The sequence below is a fragment of the Diabrotica virgifera genome, chromosome 5 (genome assembly GCF_917563875.1).
Source record: "Diabrotica virgifera virgifera chromosome 5, PGI_DIABVI_V3a".
NCBI classification, from domain to species: domain Eukaryota; kingdom Metazoa; phylum Arthropoda; class Insecta; order Coleoptera; family Chrysomelidae; genus Diabrotica; species Diabrotica virgifera.
Genome location: NC_065447.1, coordinates 38,469,346 through 38,486,035, shown reverse-complemented (window position 1 = coordinate 38,486,035; position 16,690 = coordinate 38,469,346). Strand labels below are relative to the sequence as shown.

At 32.9% G+C, this 16,690-nt stretch overlaps 1 protein-coding gene across 1 annotated transcript in view; it reads right to left on the bottom strand.

The window, feature by feature from the left end:
- Positions 1 to 1,166: 1,166 nt before the first annotated feature.
- Positions 1,167 to 16,690, bottom strand: part of LOC114339041 (retinol dehydrogenase 14-like) — a 94,680-nt gene continuing 79,156 nt past the window's right edge. The window contains exon 4 of the mRNA XM_028289667.2: positions 1,167 to 1,491. Coding sequence (XP_028145468.2) covers positions 1,300 to 1,491 — 192 coding nt within the window. The 3' untranslated portion in view covers positions 1,167 to 1,299. The remainder of the gene's footprint in view (positions 1,492 to 16,690) is intronic.

Genomic DNA, 16,690 nt, shown 5'->3' with positions numbered 1-16,690 from the left:
GTCTTATTCCAGAGATGCCGATACGTCAATTGCGTCGTATAACTACACATGTCTGGTTGATTACGAGAAACTGTTTGATCGAGTACAGCACGCCAAGATGATGCAAATACTAAAAGAGGCAGGAATTAACAACCAAGATCTGAAAATAAATAGCAACCTTTATTAGCATCAGACTGCAAACCTCAGAATTGAAGGTGAACACACCGAATATGTGAAAATCATGCGTGGAGTGAGGCAAGGATGCAATTTGTCCCCTCTAATTTTCAATCTCTACTCTAAAATAATATTTATCTAAGCTTTGCACAAAACTGGAAAAGGTATCCTACTAAACGCGCACCGGCTAAATAACATCATGTATGCAGATGACACCATAGTATTTGCGGACAACCTAGAACACCTATAGCTACACATAGAAGTCCTCATGAACAAAATCACGTATTGCAGTCAACAATATGGACTCCATATAAACGTAAAGAAGACAAAGCTTATGATCATTAGCAAGAAAAAGATAACATAAGGTCAACTCTACATCAACCAAACCCCTGCAGAAAGAATAAGACACTAAAACTACCTCGGCATTATAATAAATGAAGAATGGACCAACAACCAAGAGACAAACGCACGCATCGGAAAAGCTAGACCCACCTTCAACCGTGTGGGGGATTTTTCCAAGAGCCACAACTTCCTCTTGGTATAAAAGTAAGAATTCTGCGATGCTACGTCTTCTCTGTCCATTTTTATGATGTTGAATCATGGACCATGAACGAAGATATGTGCCGAAAATTCTATTCATTTGAGATGTGGCTATATCGAAGAATCCCGTGGACTGACCAGGTCACAAATGAAGAAATCCTTAGAAGAATGGGGAAGGAACGAGAGGTACTAACCACTATCAAATCTCGAAAGTTGGAATACTTTGGACACATTATGCGAAATGAATAGTTCGAAATTGGACACATTTATTAGAAAAAGTTTGAATATTTATGAAATGATAAAAAAGGTAGTATGGATCTAGAAATAAAGAAGATAAAGGCAAAAAAGAAAACCTACTATTTTCCTAGAAATTTTGGTAGCAAAAAATTATATAAGTATAACAAAGTAAGCTTTTTGTCTTCACACCTACTGGAGCTCATGAGGCGACGATATGTAGAAGTTACAAAAATATATATATGATATAAATATGTTTATTGTATAAAAATATATGGAATATACAGTTTCATAACAATAATATATGATACGATACACTCTTTTAATATTTTTATTGTATTTCATTTTTTTACAAATTCATGGGTATAAAAGTTATAATATCTCGTCCGTTTGTAGCTGTACTAATTTTTCTGCCTTATCCCAAATACTCTGACACACCTTTTCATCAAACATCACTTTAGGCTTATGCAGAGGTTTTAAATCTGCAAAAAATTGTCCAGTAACTCCTTCAGCTTCTTTCGCACAAGCTAAATAGATTGCAGTTTGACATCCATCTTCAGCACTCTGAAAAATTAGTAAACATATTAGATCTAATTTTAATTCTAATTAGGTCTAATTTAAAATAACCAAATAACATAGTTCAAGTAAAAATAACTAAAGAACTCAAAGAGACGATGTCACTGGAAATTATTGGAAAATATGGTCATAATTAGAGAGCGGAATATATGCAAAGTGCATATAGATGCATATATTGCATATTTTCAGACAACAAACACAACATTGCATATTTAAGCTAAACACGATTTATTTTGCATATTTTAAAAATAAATTATATAAAAGTTTAAAATTTTCCTCTCTTAGTTGGAATTTTATAACTCCGATATGAACGAGCTCGTTATTTATCTATCTATCGCTCATCTGGACTTTCCCATTACTACCTGAATTTAACAATTATGGGTGTTCACACAAAAATAATATTTTATTAGCGTAGCAAGCGTACCTACCTGCTTTTAAGGGTCTAATAATTATTTTGTCAGTTTCCGGCCAACATTTGTTTAAAGTAAACGTTGTATCGTATTTAGTGTTTATGAAGTGATTGGTATATATTAAATTTAAATATGTCTACCATTCAAAAAAGTGCTTGGATAAAGTGTTTTCCCGAGTTAAAGCTAAGTGGAGACAAAGTATTTTGCAAGGCCTGTTCCAAAATCGTAAGTTACATTCATTTTCACATTACATTTTTTAATGAGGAACTGACAAACAAAAGCATCATGTCCCACGAAAGAAATTTTTCTGGAAAAAATGTTTTTATTCGCCAAATTCGCTTTTACTTCTATAAAGGCGGACATAGAGAGAAGCATCAAAATACAAAAATCCATCAAATTGTAGACAATTCCGCTTTTGTTCTTCAGCTTAAGTAACGTACTTTGTTCTTTAAGTAACGTACAAATTGCTAAAGAACTTATCTTCATAAAAGTTAATTTTAGTTTTTTACCAGATCTAATAAAGTCATTAGAACAAAGGAATTTACAATTAAGTGATTCGGTTAATCTTGTTAACACTTTTTCTGCTCATTGTCAAAAAATTCCCGGAAATACAGGGATTACAATTAGAAATAAATTAAAAAATGTTTTAGAAAAAAATGAGGGCTTCGATTGTTTGAGGACAGTTGCACGTATTTTTGAAGGCAACTTTTCTGAAGATCTTACGACTTAATATATTGTTTTATTTTTGAGTATTTTTAATATGCATTTGCATATTTAGACAAATTTAGAAAAAATACCTGCATATTTGTAGTAAAAGTAATGCATATATATGCGCATATTTTGGTAATGTTGTGTTGCATATATTCCGCTCTCTAGTCATACTATATTTTCCATACATGATATTATTCATTTGCTATCATTGGAGTGATAAAATAAATAGGGCGGCAAACGAAAATCAATAAATGTGTCATAAATGAATTCACATAAAAAAATATAATATGGTATAAATTCAAGAAAAAAATTGTTGAAACTAAATTCATTGAAAGTGAACAGCCCAGTTAATAGTTCGGATAATACTTTCCTAAGTAGAAGTCGAAACGTCAAATAAATTTAATTTAAAATTTAAATTGTGGCTTATTCTCAAATAAAATAGTAAATACTATATAACTTTGAACGGGAAGTAATAACTCCCTTGTGTAGTTGGTATAAAATTTAATTAGGAATTAAAAATTCTATAAAATCCAAAATAATTACATGGATTGTTCAGAACTAACGTTTTCGGACTTATCAGTCCATCTTCAGTGAACTACGTGTCCTTGCAAAATAGCCACAAAACCAAACACTGGTTGGATTAAATGTTCAATCTACATTATAGAAAAGTGAAAATAATACGACTTTAAGTCGATGACAATGGATTGCCTCCAGAAATGTGTGAGTACTCTACTTTCACATAATTATACGTTCACTTTGGACCACGTTCGTTTCCCACGGTAGGCTGGGGTTTAGTTATAAACCCCAAAACCCCCCGTGTACGCCACTGCTAAGGAGAAATTTCTGAACAGGAATCGACAAAGAGACCTAATTAGAAAAGTTTTCACACGGGAGCGGCCTCACAACATGGCAGTGGCGTAGCTAGCCCCACAAGGCCCCCTATCAAAGTTTGAAGCGGGGCTCTTTTCCACGACTAATATGAGTTAGTGCTAAAAAATGTTCAATAAAACAAGCAAAAACGCTTGTATAGAATAGACTAGGAATATGCTTCATCGTCACTGACAATTTTACAATTTTATGGATAAAGCTTACAAAGAGTCAAAAAAAAAATCAATAACAAATACAGTTTACTGAAATTATATAAATCGTCAATATTATTACTAAATAAAAGATAACCAAATAAAACAAAACAATCTATTGCAAAATTTAAATAAATTGCAAATTACATAATACAACCTTAGGAACTAATAAGTGCTGTGTATAACACCCAAGTATAGATAATAATGATAAATCTAGTACACTGTAATAAACCAAAGTCGAAAAATAGATTTTAATTTTTGAGACTTATTGTTTGACAACAGATTAAGTTTTTTCAATAAAAGGGTGAATGGACATTGAAAATGAGCTTATACAGAGAAGCTCTGTTCTTATGGTATAACGGCGAGCGGCCGGCAAATATATATACATAAAAACAATTAAAAGATAAAGAACATATTATACGAAAATATACCCAAACAATACACATTGTTTCAAAAAATCAAGGGTAAAGCGATTACAAAAATTGCAATTTGGCATTATACATTATACAATGTCTCACACACAGCCAACGGTGAATGGACAATGAAAGGTAGCTTGAAAACAAAAAAACTTATGTTGATAACCAAACAATATACATTGTTTCAAAGCGTTTTAATATTGAAATTATTGTAGAATATAATATTGTGTAAATGATGGATTCGACCGTTACTTGATGGAAGTTCATTTTATCTCACAATAAAACACTGAAAAACGTTTGTTTTTCTATACTTCCACAAAATTTATTACAACTATGTTATTACTACAGCTGTTTCGGCAAAGTGCCTTTCTCAAGTGATATATTTTACAATGTGTTTGCCTTTTTAAGTCTTTAACTGAAGAGGTTGAGGAGTGGGGAGCTGTTTATCTCGAGTTGGTCATTCAGAATAATATCTGTATTTTTCAATTTATTAATTTCCATTGATTCTAAAAGTGATAGCTGAAGGCCTTTATTTTGAATATGTAGAATTTGAAACTCTTCATTGAAAGAATGATTATGATCTAGAATCGCACTTCACCTTCTAGATCATAATCATTCTTTCAATGAAGAGTTTCAAATTCTACATATTCAAAATAAAGGCCTTAAGCTATCACTTTTAGAACCAATGGAAATTAATATATTGAAAAATACAGATATAATTCTGAATGACCAACTCGAGACAAACAGCTCCCCACCCCTCAACCTCTTCAGTTAAAGACTTAAAAAGGCAAACACATTGTAAAATATATCACTTGAGAAAGTCACTTTGCCGAAACAGCTGTAGTAATAACATAGTTGTAATAAATTTTGTGGAAGTATAGAAAAACAAACGTTTTTCAGTGTTTTATTGTGAGATAATATTGTGTAATTGTGTTCTGAATATGTGTTAATTTTTTTTAAATGGAATTTTGTTACATGCAAAGTTGAGGTCCCTGAATGTCGGGGGCTCCGTATAATTGATACAGCTGATACGGCGGTACCGACTACGCATCTGCAACATGGACTAAAAGAAAAAGTTGAAAAAATTGTGTTTATAAAAACTATTTAAATGAATATGTCTATCAGCTTAATAGGTCTGGATCCCGCGTATGAAAAAAAATTTGATTAATAGCAAGCTGAAAATTTGTTAATAGCTTAAGGGTGTCTAGTCGGACAAACATTGATATATGGGAACACTGGAACAGGGGAAGTTTTAATTGTGGAACAGGTTAAAAATTCCTAACGGTCAGACCACGAAAACGGCACATGTATTTTGTCCCACAGAACAGACTTAAACTCTCCGAACAGAGATTAAACTCTCATGCAAAAATCAGACCGCTATTTATCACCAAATGGGCGTTTTAATGAATGGAACATGTAGAATATGTCAAATGACAAGAATTATGACAGGTGATAGATATCAGTCTAATTTTTGCATTAGAGTTTAATCTCTGTTCGGGAGCGTTCAAGTATTACGTAACGCAGTTTGGGGGGAGGGGGTCTTGTAAAAAGTTACGGCGCAGTTACATGGGGAGATGGGGGTTCGAACAGAGCGTTACGTAACATTCTTTTTTAACTTAAATGAAAAAAAAACTACGGAATTTCTTTTATCGTTTACATAGACCCCTGAATTGTATTATGTTGCACCCTCACGCTCCGCTCATGTTCCGACAACAGGACAATAGTACCTATTCAAGTGAAAAAATCTTAAAATTTGTATCACAGATCAAGCACAGTAGCATGTGTTTGTAATAATTAAAGATGGACCTCTCTCCACAACAAAAGATTAAAAGATACATATGTTATTTAGAGGATGTACAGGGAACTACGTGTTCATAAATCATGTATGTTTTCTGAAATCGTTTTCTGCAGTAGGTATTCATTAATTTTTTAAATACGCAAATTTTCAAATTAATTAAAAATGTCTTTAAATAAAAAGCATAAAATACAAAACCCACTATATTGATACTTAGTTTAAAATTGATAGATATTAAAAAAAAATAATACCCTTATTTAAAGTGTGATTCCTGAATTATTAATTTCAAAGTTTTAAAATATGTTATTAATATCTTGACGAAAATTATACATAATTTCAAAATTTCACCTTGCATTATTCATAATAGACCCTACATAATACAAATTTTTTGAGATGAGGTTGTTAAGCAGCTTCTAAAAACAAAAATATACAGGGTGTTTAATTAAAATTAAAGATAATGGACTATGCTAGACTTGAGTGAATCACCCTGTATATTCAAATTTATGTTTAAATAGTCCATAGTTGAATTTAAAAGTTGACGTATCCTAGCGTTTTTATAATTTTCTAAAATAATGACACATGACAACAATTTTATTCCATAAGTGGTTTCCATACATTATAATTTTAAATGATCACCCTGTATTATTCATAAAGATCATGAAATCATATTGTTAAGCAGCTTTTAAAAATATAAAAATATACAGGGTGTTAAAAAATAAAGCTTATGGACTACGGTAGGCTTGCATGAATCACCCTGTACATTTAAATTTATGTTTAAAAAGCACACATTTTTATATATGAAAATCTACGGGTCTCAGCGTTTTTTAAAATTGATTAAAACAAGGACAGAAATAATTTTATTCCATAAGTGCCTTCATATATACAGGGTGTTACAGAAAAGGATAACACAATCTCTAGGATAGGTGAAAAATTGAAAAATAATTGGGGTTTGCTTACTAAATAATTTTTATAATGGCATGCGTTTTCTCGATACAGGGCGTTGAAGAACAAAAAGTTTTACACATTTTTTTCACTATTTTTCCGAAACTACTGGCAGCATCGTATATTATTTGTTATACAAAAATTTTTACTAAGCAAAATAAAATATTGAAATAATAAATATGTTATTTTATTTTAAGTTTTTATTAAAAAAGATAAAATAGAAGAATGCATGAGAAGAACAATAAAGGATGAAGTCAAAAATGTATGTAAGGATGGCGCCAAGAAGGGAAAATGTAAGGTAAATGTAAAATTAGTAATAAAGATTATTATTCTAAGTTTTGGACATATTTCATGTCATGGGACATGAAATTACGATTGGCAGGGATAACCAGACACTTGAACTAAAAAGAAAAATCGTTCTTGGGTGGGCAGCATTTGGAAAACTGAGAGAAACTTTTAAAAGTGAGTTGCCCACATGCCTAAAGACAAAGGTATTTGATCAGTGCGTCCTCCCAGTCTTGACGTACGGATCAGAAACACTTACCTTACCTAAAGCCTCGGCTACCAAACTAAGAGTAACGCAGAGAAGAATGGTGCGGTCAATGTTACGAATAACTCTGCGAGACAAAATCAAAAACGAAGAAATCAGGAGAAGAACAAAGGTGACTGACGTCATCAAAAGGATAGCCAGGTTGAAGTGGAGATGGGCAGGACACATAGCCAGAATGACAGATGGGCGATGGACAGAAAGGTTATGGAGGCCAAGAGAAGACAAGAGAAGCGTCGGTTGACCGCCTACAAGATGGACAGACGACGTAAGAAAGCTAAATAAAAACTGGATGAGAGCGGCGCAGGATAGGCGTGGTTGGAAACGAGGGGAGGAGGCCTATGTTCAGCAGTGGATTTTTGAGGTTGGATGATGATTGTAAGTTTTTATTATTACCTCAAATGCGATTAAAATAATAAAAAAAGTTCTTTTACCGGGTTTCCGGTACTTTTCGTAACCTACTTTCCCATTTACGTTCAAATGGTCACTTGGGTGTTACGTAACGTTTAGGTAGGGGGAGGGGGGTACATAAAAACGTTACGGTGCGTTACATGGGGGGGAGGGGGTGTCAAAAATCTTCAAAAATTGCGTTACGTAATATTTGAACGCTCCTTTCGGAGAGTTTAAGTCTGTTCTGTCGGACAAAATAAATGTGCCGTTTTCGTAGTCTGACCGTTCCAAATTTTTAACCTGTTCCACAATTAAATCTGCCCCTGTTCCGGTGTTCCAGTATATCAAAGTTTATCCGACTAGACACCCTTAAGCTATTAACAAATTTTCAGCTTGCTATTAATCAACTTTTTTTCATACGCGGGATCCAGACCTATAAAAAATTTAAATTAAATAAAACGGAACATACTAAAATAATAATTGCAAACAAGTTTATACAATACTTATAATTTATAAATTACATATTAAAATTACATACAAATTAATATTGGACATTGATGTCAATCAACCAGTGATATGGGAGAGAGTGATTATGTCCCTCCCACATCACTGATGTCAACAAACCTAATGGTACTTAAAGAGACATCTATCAGTGAAATATTGAAGGAATCTGTTGAAGAAATGACAATCTATTTTAGTGGCGCAGCAACTTCAAGATTTTTAAACTAGGTGACGCGACAGTCTATGAGAATAAAATCCACCAAATTTTAAATTTGAATAATATTCAAATGAATAATATCATGTACATAATATCATGTACCGGGTGTCCCAATAAGAATGGCGCTCGGCCATATCTCAGGAACCGTTTATACTGCAGCTTTGGGAAAAAAAATTTATAACAAAAGTTACCCCGAGAAAAGCCTGGAAATGATTTTCATAATTTTAAGTCCACCGCTAGAGGGCGTAATTGAATATAAAAAATTAAAAAATCGAAATTTTACAAAATTTGCCTAATGAAAGGGCACTGAAAATCCAATCATCGTATTCTTCATACAATTCTGTGCATATTTTATTTCACAAGTTTAAGCCTACCTGTGCAAATAAGAGGTGGGGGTGAGTGTGAACCTGGTTATGTAAAAATCGCTGTAAGTCCGGTTCTGCTTAATCGATTTTTACAAACTTGGTACTGTTGAAAACAGCTCTTTTTCGTCAATGTAATAGTTATACTTTGGAAACAGCCTAGTACGTAATATGCCGGCTAAAAGACGCTATTTATTTATTTTTTAGAAATCTAGTTTTCTTTGGAAAATATTAAATACAAGTATGTATTTTTTCCCTGTATTACAAAATTGGACCAAATTAGCAACAATATGCCGAAAACCGCATGTCGATACCTTTTTTCTATCTCGAGATATCTTAAGAAACGTGTAAATTTTAAACATAACTGTTGCTGTCATATAAGTGGAAATATATAGAAGCACGTAGTGTGCTATGGAAAAAAACCAAGGAACATTGTCCAAATGTCACCGTATATAATGAATCAAAACAACAATAAGACAAATAACACTAGAAAATATAACAAAAAAAGAGTGTGTGTACTTTGTACGCGAGTAAGAAATTATACTTCAATTATTATGATTTTACCGAAATAAATATATTTTAAACAGTTTAATTTTATTTTTATTTAAATATTACACTAATTTTAATACTTAAAATAATACCAAAAAATAGCGTTAATATGTAAATTTTTATGAATTTTTAATTTTTATTTCATTATATTTTAATATCAATTATCCTATTCCCAACTAAGATAAATACATAACTGTTATTGTCACCGGTAAACTAAGTTAAGGAAGTCCAAGTGGAAACAAGTAGTGTGCTATGGAAAAAATAGAACTATTAGAAGTATTAACTTCAAAAAGTCATCATTTGTCAAATTATGTGTCAAAATCAGTAAAATATAAAAAATTGTTCATTGATGGTTTGTTGCGGTTTGTTTTTATTAAATTTTATATAAAATTTATACATAGTGAAATTCAAGATGATTCTTACAAACTAAGAAGCATTTGACATGATAGCCACATTCTTTAAATGCATAAGAAATGCAACTGTTGCGGCTAGAATATATGCAATGAAATATCCCCAAAGACGTCACCCCAGTAGTAGAGTTTTCATATTTTGTTTTGAATTATTATATACGGTGACATCTGGAAAATGTTTCTTTGTTTTTTTCCATAGCACACTACTTGTTTCTATATATTTCCACTTATATGACAGCAACAGTTATGTTTAAAATTTACACGTTTCTTAAGATATCTCGAGATAGAAAAAAGGTATAGACATGCGGTTTTCGGTATTCTGTTGCTAATTTGGTCTAATTTTGTAATACAGGAAAAACATACATACTTATATTTCATATTTTCCAAAGAAAACTAGATTTCTAAAAAGAAAATAAATAGCGCCTCCTAGCCGGCATATTACGTTATAGGTTGTTTCTAAATCATAACTATTACATTCAAGAAAAAGAGCTGTTTTTAACAAGACCAAGTTTGCAAAAATCGATTAAGCAGAACCGGACTTACAGCGATTTTTTCATAACAAGGTTCCCACTCACCCCCACCTCTTATTTGCACAGGTAGACTTAATCTTGTGAAATAAAATATGCGCAGAATTTTATGATGAATACGATAATCGGATTTCCAGTGCCCTTTCATTGGGCAAATTTTGTAAAATTTCGATTTTTTAATTTTTGATATTCAATTTCGCCTTCTAGCGGTGGACTTACAATTATGAAAATAATTTCCAGGCTTTTCTCGAGGCAACTTTTGTTATAAAATTTTTGTTCCCAAAGCTGTACTATAAACGGTTCCTGAGATATGGCCGAGCGCCATTCTTATTGGGACACCCGGTACATAATATTTATATCCAGATTTAGCCATACGGCTTACACTACCTCTGAGGGGAAAATTCACTCATCCCAGACACTTTGGGTATCAAAACGATTGAGCTCTAGGACCTAGGTGACTTGATACGCCGCGCCTGAGTATCTCCCAAAATTTTTTGCACACATCTGGACGTCGAGAATAGCACAGCTTTCTGCATAGTCTTATAAATATGTTCATTTAGACTTTAGACCCAGCTTTTTGAAGTTTTCTATGAGGTTCTTAGGAATAACTCCAGTAAGTAGTAGAAAGAACTATAGGTGTTGTCTAGGTACTTTCGATTCTTCATTGTCTTCGTATTTGCTTTTCGAGATCTCTATACTTATCGATCTTTTCGTTGTGCTTCACAGGCAGATTATTATTCTTAGGTATCGCTACATCTATTAGTGTTGTTTGCATAGTAAGTTTATTATAGTTATTAAGCAGTGGCGACGCGTGATTTTTTCTAAAGTGTTGCCAAACCAGATGTAAAAAAATCTTATTTAAAAAAAAATTATTTTGAACCTCCCAAATATAAGTTTTTGTTTTCAATCCTGTGGGATAAAATTAAACAAATCACTATTCCCAAATTATATGTATGTAGTTATGTATGTGTAACAGGTATAACAATAAATAATAAACAAACTAAACATATTATTCTACCATAAAATTAACATAAAAAATGAACAAGTAGAAAAAAGAATAGATTTTGAAAACTATTTTTTATTCATATTTTAATTCTTCCACTTTCAATAATATCATTTTTTTCTTCAAAATTATATATAAAAAAAATATACAAGGAGAATAACTTTTCAAGTAGTTGATCAATTACGCAATATGTAGCAACACCTGGCAACACTCTTGCATGTTTAAATGCACGCACACTGTAATCTGTAATAGGTACTAAACTAATGTTACCAATCCTCAAAATGGTGACAATACTGATATACACAGCGTGCCCGCGCGCCGTCTCTCGTCGCTCGAACAGAGCCGTCGCTCCTTCAAAATTTTCAGAAACGAGCTAGTCCCGAGCGATAGCGAGGTTTCTCCTGCGTTACCACTGCCAGTATTGGTAACGGCATATAATAACGTGCAATGGATTCACATATCTCGCCAATATTTTCGTGCGTCTAGTTGGCTATTTACTGAATTAGGTACTATTTTGACAAATATTTCTGTTGGTAAAAAATGTAAATGGAATTATTTCATAACAGTAATAGTCCAGGGCGCATCTGTTTTGAGATGGACGTTGAGAGGTGACTCAAATTTTTTTGCAGAAATTGCTTGAAAATAACTCAAATAATAATATTTGAGTTATCCTCCCACTCAAAATGGTCCGGAACATTGTTTTAATAATCAAAATGTCAAAAGAATAAGGAATAATTCGATTTTTTTATTCTCTCTCTCTCTCCTGTCGTTTCCCCATTACTGAGGATCGTGATTTCTTCCAATATTCCTAACAATGTTTCTCCATTGGTCTCTATCTTCAGCTGCTCTAAGAACTTCGCAGAATGAGTTTCCAGCTGAATGCTTTATTTGGTCAGACCATCTAGTTGGTGATCATCGTCTTGATCTTCTACCCGGAACGTTTCCAGAAACAATTAATCTCTCCAAACTGTCGTCAATTAGTCAACAAATGTGTCAACAATTAGTTGCAGACATATTTTTTTATTGGTTTTTTGATTATAACTTTAAAACTATTCATTTTTGAGAAAAGTTGTACTGACATAAAAGTTGCGTAATTAAATTTCCTAAAATACAGAGTTGGTTAGATATTTAAAAATTAGTCACCCTTGTTGCAAAATAGCAATAATTGCGAGAAAAACCATACAAAAACAAGTATTCGCATTTTACATTTTTCAACCATTTACGTTACAGTTAGGACCTTCATATTTTACCCAGAAAAACTTTATGATATAGTAAAACAACACTGTAAATTTCATTAAGATCAGTTTAATAGATTTTGCAAAATAAATTTTGCAATCCAGCTTTCGCAAAAGAAATTCATTTTTTTTTAATATTGCAAAACTGAAAATAAAGCAGATTGCAAGTTGAATTTTTTTGCTTATAGAAGTGTAATGTACCTTTAATTTGCAATTTGCAAAATTAAAATCGATTAATAACCACGGCGTCAGGAAATTTTTTAAATAAACATTAATTTTTGGTGCTACGCGCAGGACAGCGGTGTTCGATTCACACAAGTTGATTTCCACCAAAATTTCTTCCAATCTTTATCTAATATATTATTTTCTTACTCTATATTTTGTTGTATTTTAATATTTTAATTCCACAAAAATCAAACTAATTTTATTATTGTTTGTGAAATATTGTTTAAACTATTTTTTTTTATTTACATAAAGTACCTCGACAACTATGGCCATTGGTACAAGAACACTAACATTAAATACATAATTAAATAACGAAAACATATAATAATTATATAACTTTAACTAATGACTATGGTATTAAATCTTCTTGTATAGCTGAGTAGTTTTTAAAAACGATATAGTTTTCATGATCTCTGTAGGGCTGTTGAGCATTTCTTTAACAGTAGGTTTCATATCAAGTGATGTATACAGGTTGGTGAAAGAGTTACATTCGGTGAAGATGTGTTTCACAGTCAGGAAAACATTGCAATCGAGGCAAGTTGGACGAGTTTCTGAGGACATCAAGAAACCATGGGTAAGTTTGGTGTGGTTAATTCGGAGTCTTCTAATAATCGATGCTTCTCTTCTAGTTAGAAAGTCCAAGGAGAAATGACCAATATATGGTTGGAGTTCTTGTAGAGTTGTTTTACTTTGTTGCCATAAGTTTTGCCAGGCATCATTTACTGACTTTTTGAAAACGAGTTTGAGATCGCTAGCTAGTTGAATTGTAGTTATTCCGGTATTGAGGTTGGTAGCTTCTTTGGCAAAATGATCTGCTGTTTCATTACCAGTAATTCCAGTATGAGAAGGTAGCCATATGAGAGAGACTGTTACATCTTGAGCAGAGAGATTTTGAAAGATGTCATGAATGTTTTGAACCAATGGATGGTCAGTAAAAATTGTATTGACTGAATGGATAGATGAAAGGGAATCCGTACAAATGGCAACATGTCTGTTTTGATGGGAGATGCATTGAAATGCCAACAGAATACTATATAGTTCACCTGTGTAAACGCTACATGTTGAAGGTAGCCGAGAAGATCTTACAAGTTCATGTTTAGTGGTGACAGCACAGCCAACACCAGTGGTAGTTTTAGAAGCATCGGTAAACAGAATTAAATCATATGATTTTTTTTGTATGATTTCTAAAAATGCTTTCCTTACAAGACTTTTGGGTGATTCATGTTTGTTAAAGATGGTGAGGGAGATGTCTATTGAAGGAAGATGTTAAGTCCAGGGGGGAAGAGAAGGAATAGGAAATGAACTAGTAAACCGGAGGTCAATATTTTTAAGTAGTGGAGTAATTAATTGAGGTATAGGTTTTATGGTAACATGTTGAATATTGTTAGTAGAAGAAGAGGTATTGGATGTGGTAAATAGAGAATGGACGGGATTAAAGGGCTTTGCGGATGTTGATGCAGTATATGAAAGAAGAAGAGATTGCCGTCTTAGGGTGAGAGGAGGTTCATTGGATTCACGGTATATACTGTCGATAGGACTGGAGCGAAAGGCACCAAGGCATAAATGAAGTGCGGTATTATGAACAGAGTTTAATAAATCTATGTCAGATTTAGAGGCTGAGCAGTAGATAAAGCTTCCGTAGTCGAGCTTAGATCGGATGAGAGCTTTATAGACTCTTAATAAAGTAGTTTCATCGGCACCCCAATGAAGATGACTAAGGGTTTTTAGAACGTTCAATCTTTTAAAACAATTAGTTTTAAGTTCATGGATGTGATTTTTCCAATTATTTAACCTGGAGTCAAATATCATACCTAGAATTTTACACTCATTAACAACAGATAGAGGGGAATCGTTGAATAAAATTTGGGGCACGGAAGTGGAGGTCCTTCTGGAAAATTTTATTAATTTGGATTTACTTTGAGAGAGTGATAATCCTAGTTTATTAGATCTATCTTGAAGAAGATTTACAGCACCTTGTAAAAGTTTACATGTGATGGGAACAGATTTACCATGACAGTAAATTATTAGGTCATCAGCGTATTGAACATATTTTATGGGAGCAGGAAATGACTTGCATAACTCGTTGACTGCAAGAATGAATAGAGTTGAACTTAATACAGATCCTTGAGGGACACCTTGATTCTGAGAAAGAGATTGAGAAAGCTTACCGTTGACAAGGACTTTAAAGATTCTTCCAGTTAGAAAGTTTTTTATAAATGAGAGAATGTTACCATCCAAATTATAGTAGGATATTTTGTCAATTATTGAATTTCTAGAGATTGAATCAAAAGCTCCTTCAATGTCAAATATAGTTGCTACGACATCTTGATGATTATTGATTGCTTGAGATATGTGTGGTTGAAGAAGAACAAGGTTATCAAGAGTAGATCGGTGACGGCGGAAACCGGATTGAGCTTCAGGAAGAATATTATGTTTTTCAAGAAACCAAGTGAGTCTTTTATTTATCATTTTTTCAAGAAGTTTGCAAGTGGTAAAAGTGAGAGATATTGGACGAAATGATTTAGGAGTTACGGAGGATTGATCAGGCTTTTTAATTGGAATAATTATAGAATTGCGCCAAATATCTGGGAATTTATGTGTGTTCCAGATATGATTATAAATTTCGAGGAGTTTGGAGAGAGATGTATTGGAGAGATTTTTTAAAAAGATATAAGGGATGTCATCGGGTCCAGCAGCAGATTTTCTACATGTAGATAAAGCAAATTTTAGTTCATGAAGGGTAAAGGGGGCGTTGATAAACATAACATCATTTGTAGTTGATAAGGATGTGGAGAAAAATTTAGAGTGCAAATAACTGGGAGCAGAAACCGTATTACTTTTATTGAATTTATCTTCGAAATAATTTGCGAGTGTGTCGGAAATTACTTGGCTATCAGAGATAACCGAATTGTTGACAGTTACGTGAGGAATCTTAAAGTTAGTTTTATTGCCTTGGATTTGTGAAATTTTCTTCCATATTTGAGTGGGGTTTGTATCGTGTCTTAGAGAGGAAGTGTAATTTTGCCATGAAGATCGTTTGCTTTGTTTGATAATGAATTGGGCTTTGGCTTTAAGTTGTTCGTGTAAAAGAAGATTTTGAGGGGTTTTATTTCGTCGATATCTATTTAAAGCATTTTTGGATAAACGAATGGCATTACTACAATCTGCGTTCCACCAGGGAACCATTTTGTGCGTAGACGAGATGGTTTTTTTACCGATATGAGATTCGGCAGCAGTGAGTAAGCATTCGTTAAAAATATTTAGAGTTATGTTAATATCCTCAGAAATAGTTAAGGAAGATAATAATATATCGGTTGTTAAAGTAAATTCTGACCAATTAGCGTTTTTAATGTTCCAGAAATTTCTAGTAGTGGTTTCCTTGTAGGAGGAGCTAGATATAATGATGGGAAAGTGGTTGCTACCATGAAGATCATCAAAAACTTCCCAGGAGAGAGAAGGTGCAATTTTGGGATCACAAAGGCTAAGATCAATGGCTGAGAATGAATCTGATGAAATATTAAAGTGGGTTTTGGATCCAGTATTTAACAGAAAGGTATCAGAACAATTTAGAACGTTTTCTATAACTTTGCCTTTACCAAAAGTATGGGGTGAGCCCCAAATTCTGTTATGGGCATTAAAGTCACCAACAAGAAGGTACGGATGGGGAAGTTGAAATATTAAGTCGACTAACTCTTCTTCGTTGAGGGGATGGTCAGGAGGAATGTAAATGCTGCAAATAGTAATTTTGTTTGGACACCAAGCAGTAACCGCCACTGCTTCTAAATTTGTAGTTAAAGGCAGGATGGAGGACTTTAAATCACTAGATACAAATATTGATGTACCACCGCTAGCTCTTGTACAGTTTGTG